The sequence below is a fragment of the Rattus norvegicus genome, chromosome 1, assembly GCF_036323735.1.
Source record: "Rattus norvegicus strain BN/NHsdMcwi chromosome 1, GRCr8, whole genome shotgun sequence".
In the NCBI taxonomy this organism is placed as follows: Eukaryota; Metazoa; Chordata; class Mammalia; order Rodentia; family Muridae; genus Rattus; species Rattus norvegicus.
The window spans coordinates 213,543,688-213,558,724 of NC_086019.1; the positions used below are offsets into that span (position 1 = coordinate 213,543,688).

The 15,037-nt window shown below is 51.2% G+C and overlaps 2 protein-coding genes and 1 long non-coding RNA gene across 18 annotated transcripts; 1 reads left to right on the forward strand and 2 right to left on the reverse strand.

Annotated features, from left to right (window-relative positions):
* Positions 1-344: 344 nt before the first annotated feature.
* On the reverse strand, positions 345-3,639 carry Catsperz (catsper channel auxiliary subunit zeta). Of its 10 annotated transcripts, none has more exons than XM_063279947.1 (5): positions 3,464-3,639; positions 2,984-3,266; positions 1,492-1,562; positions 1,229-1,295; positions 345-579 (listed from the first exon to the last, which is right to left on the reverse strand). In XM_063279947.1, exons 1-5 carry the CDS (start codon positions 3,482-3,484, stop codon positions 551-553), a joined length of 471 nt encoding a protein of 156 aa, XP_063136017.1. In that variant the 5' UTR covers positions 3,485-3,639; the 3' UTR covers positions 345-550. The 10 variants fall into 10 exon arrangements, with proteins under 10 accessions (XP_063136017.1, XP_063136009.1, XP_063136014.1 ...); XM_063279939.1 differs by having other exon boundaries at positions 345-586; XM_063279944.1 differs by having other exon boundaries at positions 2,984-3,281.
* Positions 3,640-3,889: 250 nt separating this feature from the next.
* Positions 3,890-15,019, reverse strand: Kcnk4 (potassium two pore domain channel subfamily K member 4). 6 transcript variants are annotated; one of them, XM_008760055.4, is made up of 7 exons: positions 12,098-15,019; positions 10,309-10,574; positions 6,475-6,601; positions 6,189-6,349; positions 5,820-6,006; positions 5,299-5,438; positions 3,890-4,558 (listed from the first exon to the last, which is right to left on the reverse strand). In XM_008760055.4, the coding sequence occupies exons 2-7, from the start codon at positions 10,495-10,497 to the stop codon at positions 4,169-4,171; spliced, it is 1,194 nt and encodes a 397-aa protein (XP_008758277.1). In that variant the 5' UTR covers positions 10,498-10,574; positions 12,098-15,019; the 3' UTR covers positions 3,890-4,168. The 6 variants fall into 6 exon arrangements, with proteins under 6 accessions (XP_008758277.1, XP_006230696.1, NP_446256.3 ...); XM_006230634.5 differs by having other exon boundaries at positions 11,712-15,019; NM_053804.3 differs by having other exon boundaries at positions 11,969-12,174.
* On the forward strand, positions 6,597-10,474 carry LOC134483962 (uncharacterized). 2 transcript variants are annotated; one of them, XR_010061187.1, is made up of 2 exons: positions 6,597-9,553; positions 10,108-10,474. It is a non-coding gene; the product is annotated as an uncharacterized LOC134483962 (long non-coding RNA). The 2 variants fall into 2 exon arrangements; XR_010061188.1 differs by having other exon boundaries at positions 10,111-10,474.
* Positions 15,020-15,037: the final 18 nt, after the last annotated feature.

Sequence of the window (15,037 nt, forward strand, 5' to 3'; positions counted from 1 at the left end):
AACGTGCATGTAAATGAGAGGGCGTGGTTATATAACTACATATGCATAAGGGGTGGGGCCTAACGGGGTTCTGCTCTCCCCCCCCCCCACCGCCACACACACACCCCATTATGTTGATGGGACACTTGACCGATTTGGTATACCAGCACCCCTGAGGACCCTCGAATGAAGAAGCAGACCTAAAACATACAAGAAGCCCTGGTTTGCGAGTTCCGGAAAGGCAGTACTGGTGAGACGCGAGCGGACAAAACTCAAGGTCACTGCGGTGACCGAATGAAGGTCACGGGGAAAGGCGGGGCCACGTGCGTCCGCCTCACGCAAGCAGCCACGCACTGACTCTGGAACCATGCATAGACTCTTTAATTTCTCTATGATTCAAATTTCATGCAGATGGGTTCGAGCTTGGGTTCGAGCTTGGGTTCGAGGGACGGAAAGGACATGGGGAGGACGTCTCGTCGGCCACTTGAGCTGGAGGTTCACTGAGACAAACAGTACAGCCTCTTGTTCCGGCGCTTCTTCATCCCTTCGATGTATCCCTGCAGCTCTTTAGTCATGAAGTGGCTCCTGCCAATCGTGGACCTATATGCTAGGAAGAGGGCAGAGCTGAGCGTAGGGCCATGAGCAAGGGCAGAGGGTTCCTCCCATTTGAGGAACCACAGCTGATGTGATGTGGCAGTTAGTGCTAGATTTGGATCTTGTGGTAGTTTGGGGGATTTTGCATCTCCTAGGTGTGATGTGAAGAATGGAGGGGGAAAAGGCTGAAAAAGTTGCTGCGAGCCTAGACAGGTGCAGTAAGAGCCAGTTCCCTCTTGGGCCACTTACTCGGAACTAGTTATCTGGCCCTTTCTTCCTGCTATATGCTCATATATATCATGAACAGAAGGTTATCCAGATAATCCAATAGCCGGTACATTTGCCCAAATAATCCAGATGTGTCACAGCTCCCCCGCCTGGGAGTGGAGCAAAGCTACACAAAGGCGGTCACTCCATTGGACAAGCGGAAAGAACAGACTTGCTAGAAAGGAGCTTATTTTAAGTCCTCTGAGTCACTCACTCCATTGAATCTGCCTGCGCCTAGTCTCTTGACTTTTAATTTTTAGGGTGTCCTTGGAGTATTTGTGAGTGCTGAGGGGATCTGACAAAACATATATATCCTGAAACTCCACAGCCCCAAGCCCTGCCAAAGCCACCAAGATCTTTTGTGGAAGCTGGGGTAGGGCATGCTCACTACTGAGGGCTTTCTTGAGGATGTCCAGAACTTCCGTCTCCATGATATCCATCAGAGGCAGGGGCAGCTGGAAAAGCAACAAGACACTCAATGGACCAAGGAACCCCAGTTCCATATAAAGCTGAAGTGCTCCCCAAATGACCTCCCTACCCTGCCTGCCCCACTTTCCTAAAATCTGCCCCACCCCACTACTACTACAAGCCTCAACCTGCCCATCTCCTACCCACTACTCAACCCCAGTAGACTTCCCAGGCCCCTCCAACCCTGTTCTGCTGCTCTATCCAGTAGGCTCGATGCGGCTTTGATAGACTGACTTCTGATTCTGAAGATGTTGCTGGAGAAATGAAAAGAGAAACCAGTCATGCTCAGGCTCCTGGGTCTTCTGTGGAACAGAGTTGTATATGGGTAGGCACGCAGTAGTAGTGGGGTTCAGGGAATAGTTCCAGATACTACCTTTGTCAAAGACCATAGGGGACACTGGCTTCAGCCCTAAGCTTTAAAATCCCACTCAACTGGGATCCAGAACCAACTGTCCCCTTGTGTGAGACCTGGAGAGTTTTTGATTCATCACCTGTAAATGGAGTCATAAGAGTTCCCTTTTATGAAACTTGTGTGCTCTGTGTAAGTTTGTTGCTGAGAACTGAACATAGGACTTTTGTAGTTCTTTAAGCTAAGAAAGAACTCTACCAATAAGCTATGTTCCCCAGCCCACAACAGTCTCTTATGGAAGTTGTGACATGTAAAGGTCACAGTACAAGAAGTCCTGTGCCTGACATGTGACATATATATCAATCATTATATCTGTATCACTCTAATTTGTTTAGACTTGTTCTCACTATGTGAACCTAGCTGTCTCGGAACTCGATATCTAGACCAGGCTGGCTTTGAATTCACAACCTCCCAAATGCTGGGAACAAAGGTGTACACTTCCACAACTGAGCTGTTATCAGTGCTCATTCCTTGGTGAAGGTGGAAATGGAAGGGACAGAAGATAGACACACACAAATCTCAAACAGCTTGGCATATGGTGTGTAATCTCTGACTCAGGAAGATACCAAGATCCAAGGTCATCTTGGGCTATACAGTGAGACTCTCATTCCAAAAAGAAACGCAAAATAAAAATAAAGTAACTATTGACCAAAAGAGAGACTTCCAGGGGTTGGGGATTTAGCTCAGTGGTAGAGCGCTTGCCTAGAAAGCGCAAGGCCCTGGGTTCGGTCCCCAGCTCCGAAAAAAAGAACCAAAAAAAAAAAAAAGAGAGAGAGAGAGAGAGAGAGACTTCCAAAACAGTCAGATACCAGTCAGGGAATGAATTCTGTCCTTTCAGCTGGCCCACTTGAAATAAGGCTTTAGTGGTAAAGAATTTTCCTACCAAGCGTAATGCACTTGTTTCGACCCCCAGCACCACATTTAAATAAATATATAAATATATAAATAAACAAACAAACAAATAATAAATAAATAAATAAATAAATAAATAAATAAATAAATAAATAGCAAAACCCCAAACCAACCAGATCTTTACTGCCCTACCTGCGTTTCCCGAGTTCCTCGTAATAGGACGCCTGCCCGGTAGGGGGCGCTCAAAGAATGTCTGCGTTAAAGCGTGAAAGATTCCAGCCTGCGCCCCCACCCAAGAAATCCTAGAAACTTAGGTTTCTATGGAATTATCCCCATTTCGCAGGAAGGGACGTTGAGACCCGGGCTAGCCCCATCCCTATGGCTCAACCATCGCCTCAGCGAGGCTACACTGACCTAAGAAATTCTCTTCGATCTCACGCTCCAAGGATCTGCTATGGTACTGTTCAAGCTCTAGACGTGCTTGCTGCTGGATCTCCTCTGGCTCGAGGTTCAGGGCTTCCGTAATAGAAATGGCCTGGCTGTGCTTGCGAAGCTTGCTTACAGATTTGCCCTCTTCGTCGAAGTCCTCGCAGACGCCGGATACCGACGCGTTCGTTGTGGACAGCGTGGCCGTGCTCCATAGTTGACGAACATCTCCGTACGGGCTGGATCTATCCAAGCTGCGGCGACTGTTTTCCTGTTTGGGCACCAGCTGCTGGTCACACACAAGTAAAGTAGCCAAGGCATTCAGGGAGCTGGAAGGGAGCAGGGAGACAATGGGATGGGGACTCTAGGAGAGCTGCCAAGCACCCGGGCTGAATGACAGGTTACTCTAGTGGCCTGAAGGAGTTCTAAGGTGCGTCTAGGTTTGGGGAACTCGGGCATACTTCTTACTTTATTAGAGTTTTCTTCCATCGTTTCGCACCAACGGACCAGTATCCACAAGGCTCAATCGAGAAGGGAGGGTGGGTCACGCTCCAAGAAGGGGGAGGGGCAGAGTCTCCTCCTGGATGGTTATAGTGGTCTCGCGGAAGGAGACTTCAAACTGTAGATAGCATCAAGACTCTAAATTGCTCCCCCCCCCCCAACTCCTCCTTCCCCCACTCCTGGATATCAATGCCAAGACTGGAAGTGCCCAGGCCAGTTTAAAGTCCGGATCTCCTCCAGGCAAGGGACAAGAGTCTGAATACCTGAGCTTAACCAAAAGGACACCACCTTACCGGTGTGGGTGCCCAAGGACGGCAGTGGGCCTGATATAACCCCACGGTGGCGCGAGAAAAGCCCTCGCACACCCACTTGGGTCCCAGGAGCACTCACTCGTTGGTGCAGACTTTTTGTTTTATTGATGCAGGTTTTGAGGCACAGTCGTGAGGTGTGGGGGCAAAATCGGCAGGGAAGCAAGACAGAAAGCCTTGGATGGTGGGCTTTGGAAATGGTTGGATGTGAAGAACCAGCCAGGGAAGAGCGGTGGCATTTGGCAACCATTGGACTCCTCTCCGGGTTGCAATTCCGTGGAACAAAAGAGGGCTCTTTGGTCAAATAAGCTAAGCATGCCTGGGCGAAGCCCTGGCGTAGGGTCGCGGGCCAGAGATCCTGTCCCTACACCGGCACGGCCTTGTCTCGAAGACGCCCAGGACCCCGGGGTCTGGAGGGCTTCTTCGTTGGGTTGGGGCGGCGGCGACCCCGAGGCGCACGAGGCAGGGCACAGCCACGCTCACTCTGCGTGTCTGAGGACTCGTCGATGAAGGCCAGATTCTCACTGGGGTAATCCAGAGCTGAGGCCGTGGGCGGGGGAGTCTCGACCTTCTCTGCGGGTGCGGGGGAGCCGGGCCTGTGGGCTGGCTCAGCAACAGCAGGAGGTGCAGGCAAAGAAGAGGGCAGGAGTGGTTGCTCCTTCTCTGGCGGCGGGGCGCTGGGTCCAGTTCTCTGGGTCACTCGTGCTGTCACTGTGCCGGTCCAGCTAGCAGCCTGCGCCGTGAGGCCACCCATCTGCACAGAGGAAAAGGTGTCGGCTCATTGCAACTCCGAAAACTGCCCCTTTACCAATCCTACCCACCTTTTCGCCTGACCCTTGAACCTCAGCCTATAGATGATCCAGAGGCACGCTGACCCTTCCTGCATTGGCCCGAAAGCACCCCCTTCTCTAGAAAACTTTCTTGAAAGCCCGAGTTTGTTTCAACCTTCACTGCCTCTCTGTATTCGGCTAGCAAAATGCAGATAAATTACAAAACCAGTATGACTCATACAATATTTGGGACATCTTTTCAAATTGTATTCATTGTTCATCTGAAATTCACATATAACTGGCCCTTCTAGTTCTGGTTTTTTTTTTTTTTTTTTTTTTTTTTTTTTTGAAACAGAAGTCTCATTCTATAGCCCAGACAGGTCCGAACTTGCAGCAATCTTCCTGATTCTACTCTGCTTACCAAGCGCTGGGATTTACAGACGTGTACTACCTACCACCTTGCCCCTCTGAATTCGTATTTACTAATCCTAGCGACCCTATCTATCCACGAAGAACGAGATGGTCAAGTCTCTGACAAACCTGAATTTACCCCCAATGTTCTCCTTAGCGCACCGTCCGGATCTCAATTTCAGAGAAGCCCACATTTTGGAAGGGAGCCAGACTGGTCAACAGCCCCTGTGCTCAGGTGCTAAGGGCACAACACACAAGTGACATGCACGGCGCATGCGCGGCAGCGAACAGCTCCTGGAACACAAACATATACCTCTGCGCGAGTTCGGCGGGACACCGCTCGCAACCAGTTGCCGATAGTGGTGAGCACTGAGGCGAAGTAGGCTAGGCCAAACAGGATCCAGAACCACACCAGCGGCTGGTAGGCTGGAGAGTTCTGCCCGGTGCCATCGCCTAGACCGTACAAAGAGAGGGAAAAGTAAGTTGATGGTGTCAGGAGGCAAGGCAAGCCTGTAAGTCTCTGGTTCACTGCGAGTTTCTGCACCTTGAGAAATGCCCCTCCCTAGAAAAGAAGGGGATGTGCTAGAGTGTAGACGTATACAATGAATGTGCTCGGGTTGTAATTGTGCATAACAGCATGCAAGAGGAGGTGAACGTGAGCGTGCATGGGACTCGGGCATGCAAGATGTAAGTGGGCATCAGGTGCTGCCTGTTGGAAGTGTATGGTGCATTCCATGATCGATGTGGAAGCTGGGGCAAATGCGCCACAGTAGTGCATAGGAGGAGTGCAGGATCCAAGTACTTAAGGAAAATGCTGGGCAAAATCAGCCTCACCTGGTACATAATCGCCAAAGCCTACAGTGGTGAGTGTCACTATAACAAAGTAGATGGCTTCCAGCTTGCTCCAGCTCTCCATGTAGGAGAACACGAAGGTAGGAGTGAGGACAAAGAGCAGGCAGCCAATCAACAGGAAGAGCACCGCAGACAGCATTCTCACCAGCCCTGGTGGCACATGCCACTTCTGCGGGGGAAGGGTGGTAGATAGAGCCATTGAGATGCCAGTAAGCTATAATTTCATTCTCTCCACCCCACCCTGCCCCCATCCTGGCCTAGTGTGTGAGAGGCTCCTGCTCTCTAGGAGCACACACTCGCTTGCCAGGGACCTAGGGGAAAAGACCCTGTGAGGGGCACAATGCAGCTCACCAAGAAAACTGCTTCGATGTGACCGATGCCCCGGCGCAGAGAGGAGCCCAGCCGGTCCCCGACTCCAGCCAGCAGCATCCCGAACAGTGGGATCCCCACCAGTGCATAGAAGATACAAAAGAGACGCCCAGCATCTGTGTGTAAGGCTATATTGCCGTAGCCTGGATAGAGAGGGTAGTGTGGAAGTCTAGGCGCCACCTGGTATCCCCGCTTCTCCCTGCTCCTTCCCCCATAGGGAAACTCCTTGCCCCTTGCCTCCCTCCACATGCCCCATCTCCACCCCCACCGATGGTAGTGATGATGGTCCCCGAGAAAAAGAAGGCGCTGCCCAGGTTCCAAGCTGATGAGTGGTTGCTGCTATTGGTCCAACTGGTTTCTGGGTTTGCGCCCCCTCCCAGGGCTTCAGCCACGAGCTGCAGGATAAGGCGCACAAGGAGGAACCTCAGTCCTTCCCTCCAGCCGGGCTAACCCCCAGCCCCGCCCCCTCCTTTGCACAGCTTAAAGGCTGTATGTCTCCTTTGGTTTTAGTGTTTGACAATGTCTCTATCTAGCTATTTTTTTGTGGTTGGTTGGTTTGGTTTTCTGAAACATGTTATACAGTCCATGCTGGAACTATTGAGCCCTCGTGCGTCAGCCCACCCAAGTGCTGGAATTACAGGAATAATCGAGCCATTTATAACTGACTTAACATGATAAATTCCTAATTTTACTTTCAGAAGCATAAATGCTGGAACCAAGCTGCCTGAGTTCTAATCTTGGCAACCTGGGGCAAGTTAACTCATAGTGCCTTAATTTTCTCCTCTTTCACATGGGAGTGACTGTCAGAGCACCAGCATCATAGATTCACCATAAAGAACAAACATTGGGTATTTGTTGGGTTATTATGTCCCGTGAGTTCCTGCTTTAGCAGACTCCACCCTTCACACTGCTCCTGTGGAACTGAGTCTGAGTACCTGGCCTTTAAACCTGTCTTGAAAGGTGAGAACTTCTCTCCAGAAAGGTTCACATATCACATTTTGTGGCCAATTTTAGGATGTGTGCATGCCTGTGCTTGTGTCCATCTAAGGCAAACCCATTGTTTCCTATGGCGCTCAGTAGGCATGACTGAAGTGCCAGGTACAGGCTTTTCCTGACGGTGTTCGGATTCCCCAGGGGCATAGACTATGTCTGAAAAGAGCTTGCTGTCTGGATGCTGGGATATCAGAGCACCAGAAGAGGGGCCTTTCCCCAAATTAAGCAGGGAGAGAATAGACAGGGAAGTTTACTACCTGTCTCATCTCCCTGATGTCAGTCCCCATTAGCAAGACCCACTTCAAGAGTTCATCCTCACTAAAGAAACCTCTGCAGACACTCCGGGCTCCTATGTGTCCATTTGTCCGAAGGAGAGTCTAGACTCCTTAGTCCCGAATTTATTTATTGTTTTGAGAAAAATGTCTCATGTGGCCTAGGCTAGCCTCAAACTCACTATGTAGTCAAGGATGGCCTTGAACTCCTGATCCTCTTTATCAAGTGCTGACATTACAAGTGTGAACTGCTCCCAGTTTGTGCAGTTCTGGAGAACCAACCCAGGCCTGCAGCATACAAGACAAGTACTCTACCATCCAAGCCCCAGTTCCCCCCTCTCTCTTATTGGAGGTGAACTTGGTTTTGTTTTGAGAGACAGGGTCATACTCAGTAGCCCAAGCTAACCTGGAACTCACAGCAATGCTCCTGCCTCAGCCTGAGAGCTGAGATTACAGGTGTGAGCCACAGGCACTTTTCCCAAACTGGTCTCAACCTTTCCCCAGTCTTCTCTCAGGAGATTCTGGTTTTACACCCCAAAATAGAGCAACTTTCCCCCCCAGATTTTCTGAGGTGATTCTGTTTTCTGTAATGACAGTCTTTGTATAAAGAGGTGAGATGTCTGATTGAAAGTGATTTAATTTTTTTCAGATTTACTTCTTTTCTTACATGTATGCATGTGTATCGTGTGCATGACTGGTGCCCACAGAGACCAGGAGAAGGTCACAGAGTCTCTGGTTCTAGAGTCACGGATGGCTATGAGGACGCCAGGTCCCCTCCAGGAGCAAAAGTACTCTGAACTTCTGAGCCTTCTCACCAGCCCCAGCCCCAGCCCCAGCCCCAGCCCCAGCCCCAGCCCCAGCCCCAGCCCCAGCCCCAGCCCCAGCCCCAGCCCCAGCCCCAGCCTCAACTGTTACTGTTTTGTTTCCTTTCAGTTTTTCAAGACAGGGTTTCTCTGTGTAGCCCTGTCTCTCCTGGAACTCATTGTGTAGAGCAGGCTGACCTTAATCTCAAAGATTCACCTGCTTCTGCCTCCCGAGTGCTGATATTAAAGACATGGGCCACCACCTCAGGGCTCATGCTTTAATTTTTATTTAATAGCATTTCTCCACATCCCCCAAATCCTTCATCATCCAGTGCAGTCTAAACTTTGTTTCAGTGACCAGGCATTTGCTCCACACTGAGCTTGCCGGCTTCCACACTGTGGCCATGCTGTGTGTCCCTCTGCTTGGGAGCTGTTTGTCCCCACACTCTAAAGTCTGTCCCTCTCACTTGGTACTTCCCAAGTGCTGGCTCTCTTCAAAGCCTCTCCTTCTCCCTCATTCCCAGCCTTCAACCCACGGCTCAGTAACCCGCAGGGTGCTTCATGATGGAGAAAGGAAATCTCAATGCCCACTGCTTCCTGCAGTGATCTATCTGTCCCTGACCTGTGCCTCCTCGGATGTGACACCTTCCGCAGAAGCTCCCCCCCAGTGTTTGTACCTCCGCCCTCCCCCCAGCCCCCACATAGAACTCATAAGTGTACAGTTGCCACGGGACACATTCATTCCGGGAGTGGCTCCGGGAAGAGAAGCAGCGCACCCACCCTGCCAGGTCGCCTGTGTCTCCCTTTCTTCCTTCTTACCCCAGAAAAAAAGCAAGTCCATTGTGAAGATAAATAGGTCAGCCTCCCTCCCTCCCTCACCGCTGCCCTGTGGTCTGGCCAGGAGCACTTTCCACCCAGGCACTTCTGAGCAGAGCTTGTCCTGATTTCTGGAAGTGGGAGAGACTCTTCTCTCCCCTCATCTTTGCACTGGATCCTGCCACCTTAAGAGTCAGTTGGGATGCTGAGGCTGACGTGCTGGCCCTCCACAAAGAAAAGGCAGGGAACAAGGGATACTCTTTCATCAAGTGAGATATATTAATTTATTAAGGTTAAATCAGAGCATTCCGGGGCAGTGAGTGGGAGATCAAAGGAAATGATGCAGGAGCTCACTAACTGGACCAGTGAAGTCGGAAGCTCACAGCTTCCCTTAGTGACTGGATGGAGATTGATCAAATCTGGGCAAAGCCTGCAGCCCCAACCCCTTCCCACTTGCTTGAATGTGAGTCCTAGGGAGGAGGGTGGAGGGAGGAGGGCCCCCTGAACTGACATCCACAATGGTATGAACAGAAACCCCCTAAAATCATCTGCACTGGTTTATGTGCAAACTTGGGAACACAGGGGGAGGTGTTTGCAGTATTCTTGGGTTTCTCTAAAACATGCATAGGAACTGGTGTGGGAGGAGCCAACATTAGCAAGTAAAAACTGCAGGGTGCCAGGTGCGGCTCAAACCTGTGATCCCAGTACCCTGGAGGCTGAGGCAAGACAGAGCCAGAGTGAAAGGTCAGCTTGTGTAACACTGTGAGTGCCAGGCCAGTTGGGGCTATATAGCAAGCTCCTGTCTCAAAAAACCAAAAATCATCACCAGGGTTATATTTAAATTCAAACGTTTAGCTGAAAGTCGCATGTGACTAAGCATCCTAGATTTGGGCTGGTGAGCGAAGGATGTTAGAGCTGTGCAAACGCAACATCCCATGTGCCCCACCCATTCACTCGTTCATCCCATTCATTTATGTGTTCATTCTCCCTTCCTTCCCCCATCATCACACTGGGAAGAAGACACTCCAGGGGCACAGCCTTGTGCTAGCAAAGACAAGCAATAACAACATGGCCGGCGTATTAAAAAACAATCCCCTGCATCCCAGCTCCTGCCCAGGACTCCCAGAGATCCAGGACCACCTACCCTGCCCTCAGAGATACACGTCTGGAAGTAGCACTCTGAGCATGACCCCACTGCTAGCAACTGTGCCAACCCACCTTGATGAACCCCTCCAGGTTCTTCTGGCTCACACACGGATGGTCCTTCAGAAACTGATCTCGGCCATCTTCCAGGTCCTTCTGAACCTGCTGCTCATGAGGCTGCTCCAGAGCCTGGAACACCAGAGCCCCAGATACCAAGTAAAGCAGCACCAATGCCAACAGGGCCAGGAGTGTGGTGCTGCGCATGGCCCTTCCAGGGGCAGGTCCAGCTCCACTTCCAGCTTGGGAAGGAGGAGCAGGGAGCTCCTGAGGAGCAGTGGTCACTGCAGGCCAAACCAAGGATTATGGGGTCAAGAAGAGATCTGACATCCACACCCTCCTTCTCTATCTTAGACTCCCCAACATTTTTGAGCCCTCAGCTTTATAATCCATAGATGTAACCCCCACATATCCTTTGGTTCCAGGTACTAACACCTAGCCTCCCTCTTACCTCCAGGGCCTCGCCATCAGGAGAATGGAATAAGGAAGGAGACCCTAAGCCAGGTAGGGTGAGTGAGAAAATGGGGGGACTTGTGAAGCATAAGGGAGCCTGCCTTGGAGAAGACCAAGGGAAGACTAGGGAGTTCCAGAGGAAATCAGGAGAGGCTGGAGCCCGCAGAGCTGGAGACAGGAATAGCAGGTCCATACTTGGCTCTCCCAATGCGGCTGTGGCAGCCTCCTCAGATGCATCTGCCCCTCCTGCCTTCCAGCCTAGCAGGGATCAACGGGGCAGGGATCTTCCAGGGTCCCCACCTGCCCGCTGGGCTTTCGAGGAACCCCGAGGCAGGCAGGCAGGCGGATCTGGCTGCAGAGTATATAGGCAAGGCCCAGAGCCAGGGAAAGGAAAGGTGGGCAAAAGGTTCCCAGAAGAGAGGTACATGGTGGGAAGGGTAGCACGGATAACAGCAGCCCACGGGACAGCTGTCACCTAGGGGGCAGCAGGAGATGGCAGGCGCGCACACACATATATACACAGCCTGCTACATGTGCCACAAAGATCTTTGAGCCACATTCCATCCTGCAGTTCTAGCCACGCGCTGCCCAGGCTGCAGGCATAGCACTGCACCACGCTCCGGCAGACCCTGGCACAACTGACCACCATGGGCGTGCCCGCAGTGCCAAGCTACCCTAGAGATTCATGCACACGTAAGCACACACATACACACACACACACACACACACACACACACACACACACACACACACACCGGACCCGCGTGACACCGCACGCCAGCCGCTTGCTCCCACCACCTCCCCCGCGTCCTTACGCCGACGCCTCCGAGCGTGACCGGCGACGGGACGCACGGTCACACCACTCGAGGAAGGCATTCACGCGCGGGAGGTGTCCCGCCCTGCCGGTTGCCTCCCAGATCCCGGGGCCTGAGATCCAGCCCACATTCCCGCGCCTGCTCCACACTTACTGTCTGCCCACTCTGTGGCTGCGGCTTTGGCTGCGGCCAGGTCTCCCGCGCCTCCTCGAGCGGGTGCGGGCTGGGCCACGGAGGTGACAGCGGCAGCCCAGAGACCGAGCGGGCGGCCGTCTGACTGGGACCCCCCCTCCTCCCGCCCTCAAAAGCCCCCTCCTTGGGAGCTTAACCCTACCAGAGCTGCGTCTCCCTACGTGCCGCACCCTCGCCACCGGCTCTCGCCACCAACCGCCTTGCATCCAACCCTTTACCTGCACCTGCAGCCTCTGGGCTCCCCAATCTTGTACTGTCCAGGCCAGTGAGTGGCAGAAGAGCCAGAAAGGGGTCGACGCAGAGTCCAACCTTCCAGGCTGGAATCGGGGCCCCAGTGCTGCCCTAACCTGGACATCAGCTGGCCCGGGGCTCAGGACAGCCGCCACAATCATCTCCTGGAATCTTCTAGGTCTATTACTGGACTGGGAAGAGCCTTCGTTTCTCCGCCCATGAGGATAGTCTGGCCCATGGATTCTGCACTTATGAGGGAGAGGCCCTCAGGGAGAAGAGGGTATGTGGGGGTGGAAGGCGGGGAGATCTCTTTGAGGCCACCTGGATTTAACCAGCTGAATGGGTTGGGTCCCAGTTCTGGGAAGTCACTGATGGAGTGCCTCTTGCTCCTCAGACTGCACCCCCATCTCTAATCCTCCAGGCCCTGGAGTCAGCCCCCAGGGGCAATCTGCTCCCGGCCAATTCCAACAGAAAGAGTGCTAGCATTTCCTGAACATCTAAGGCTGATGCTCTCCTGTCTCTGTCTCTGTTCATGTTCATATCCATTTCTTTACTGATCTCTGCAAAATCTCTCCTGTAGCATTCCAAGACCCCATGCTTTTGTGGTCAGCTCTGTTGTTTTGTTTTGTTTTTTTCGGGTGAGGGGTGTTTTGAGACAGGGTTTCTCTGTGTACTCCTGGCTGTCTTTTAGACTAGGGTGGTCTCAAACTCAAGAGATTCACCTGCCTCTGTCTCCTGGAGTGATGGGATTAAAGGTGTGCCCTACCACCACTAGCTTTTGGTAATGGTCAGCAAATGTTTAAGCCTAGAGTCTAAGGTGAGCACCCAGATGATAGGGGTCAGGGTGGGCTACCAAACTTTTTAGAGTCTTCCTATTCCTACTTAGAATAAAAGGGTGTTTATTTAACTCCGGATACGGATTTTTAGTATTTGGGGGCTAGAGAGATGGCTCAGCCTTTAAGAGCACTGGCTCCTCTTCCAGAGGACCCAAGTTCAATCCCTAACAACCCACAGCTGTCTGGAACAGCCTCACACAGACATACATGTAGGCAAACCACCAATGCCTGTGCACACATACAACACCAGTGTTTTTTGTTTTATTTTCTTTTTTTCTTTGTTGTTTTTTATTTGTTTGTTTTTGTAGCGTTGGCTGTCCTGGAACTTTCTCTGTAGTCCAGGTTGGCCTCAAACTCACAGAGATCCACCTTTCTCTGCCCCTCAGATGCTGAATGAAAGGCATGCACTGCCACTGCCCAGCTGAGGTCAGTGTTTATAAATGCTTAAAGCCTTGCACGCAGAATTAAGTGCCCTATAAATGTAGCAATTTTGTTTCCAACCAAAAGTGCTTGTCCAGCTTACTCCTGAAGTCTCGAGCCTCTGCTGATCTCTCTGGAGACCTTGTGGACCTGGCTCCAGGATAGTCCCAAAGAGAGAATTTCAAGGCAGACTTACTTCTAGGCTGAGAGCTCAAATGAGCTGGAATCACAGGCTCTGATAATCATTCCTGAGACACAGGGCAGATCCGCCAGGATGTCAGGAACACAGGGCAGTGACTAAACTTTTGGGGGCAATAGGAGGAGTGTACCAGGAGCTGACTCAGCATGCAAGTAGCCAGGAAATGAGGGTGAATCCATACCTAGGTAAGCAGATGGAGGCTGTGCCACAGAAGTGCCCCCTTTGTAGACCCTCCATAAACTTGACATTTGAAAACCACATTAGAGGTGGTGGCAGAAACCAGGCCTCAGGTCAGTGAGATGGCTCAGTGCTTCAGAGGGCTGCTTATCACCAAGCCTGAAATTCCAAGTTTGTTTCCTGGAACCCACATGGGTTCTTTTGACTTTTATACCTGTGTGTGTGTTGTGTGTATATCCATGTGCGTACTTATGCATACACACACACACACACACACACACACACACACACACACACACCCGGCCTCCACAAAACTAATTCACTAGAGGACAGGATGCTGAACAGGCTTAGTGGTTAAGAGCACTGCTACTCCTCCAAAAGTTCAGTTTCCAGCACTGGCAGCTCACAACAACCTCTCACTCTAGCTGCAAGGGAATCCGATGCCCTCTTCTGGCCTCTTTGGGCACCACACACAAGTACAGGTGCAGATAAACGTATACATGAATAAAAATAATCTTAAGGGGAAAAAAAGATGCCAAATTGGGCCACTGAGATGTCTTAACACGTAAAAGCCTTTGTCACCAAACCTGATGACATAAGTTCTACCTCACCAATCCATATGAAGGAGTGAACCAACTAGTAAGTTGTCATCTGACATCTACTTATGTGCTGTGCCAAGTGCTGTCTGTATATAACAAAGACATACAAATAAATGCATGTCATAAAGTTAGCTGAGCATGGTGGCACATGCCTTTAATCCCAGAGCTCAGGAGGAAGAGGCAGGTGGATCTCCGTGAATTCAAGGCCAGCCTGGTCTTGAGGGAGTCCCAGGATAGCCAAGGCTACACAGAGAATCCCTGTCTTGGAAAAACAGAAACAACAAAGAATACTGAAGGGCCGGTAGGATGGTTTAGTGGGCAAAGGCACCTGCTACCAAGACTTACACTTGAGTTTGCTCTAAAGGACTCAGGACAGAAGGAGACAATTGCTTCTACAATGCATAAACCCACACCTATACACATACACAATAAATAAATGTAATAAAAAAATTTTTAAGGATGCCTAAGAGCCACTACAGTGCTGTATGGCTGGAGAGGGGTTTTGGGTCTCTGCTCAACCACTGAAGTTTCATGGAGATTTGATTCCCTGGCCCCTCCCATGGAGATTCATCTTGGACATTTCTGGAAAGTACTCGACAGTTAAGCCCCATGTCCAGCATGCGGAAGTGACCTTCAACCAGGATAGGTGCGCAAACCTCAAGCTTCAGTTAATTGAGCTGAGGCTAAGGCAGAGGGTTACGTGAGCTCTGGGATTTCAGCCCACGTTGGTTGGGCAGCACAGAGAAGGATATTCTGAACCAGGAAAGCTTTAAGAACAGAGGCATGTGTAGTGGCCCTGCCACTCAGGGCCCACTAGCTTCATCG

What these genes read in the sequence shown, in the direction of transcription:
- Catsperz (XM_063279933.1), bottom strand. Translation starts at nt 3,484, where the DNA reads ATGGAAGAAAACTCTAATAAA. An exon ending in TGGAAGAAAACTCTAATAAA is followed by an intron (nt 3,282 to 3,463) that starts GTAAGAAGTATG and finishes TGTGACCAGCAG; the next exon opens with CTGGTGCCCAAACAGGAAAA. An exon ending in GATCGAAGAGAATTTCTTAG is followed by an intron (nt 1,563 to 2,983) that starts GTCAGTGTAGCC and finishes TCATTTCTCCAG; the next exon opens with CAACATCTTCAGAATCAGAA.
- Kcnk4 (XM_006230634.5), bottom strand. An exon ending in ACCTGGAGGGGTTCATCAAG is followed by an intron (nt 6,602 to 10,308) that starts GTGGGTTGGCAC and finishes CTTATCCTGCAG; the next exon opens with CTCGTGGCTGAAGCCCTGGG. An exon ending in ACATCGAAGCAGTTTTCTTG is followed by an intron (nt 6,007 to 6,188) that starts GTGAGCTGCATT and finishes CTTCCCCCGCAG; the next exon opens with AAGTGGCATGTGCCACCAGG.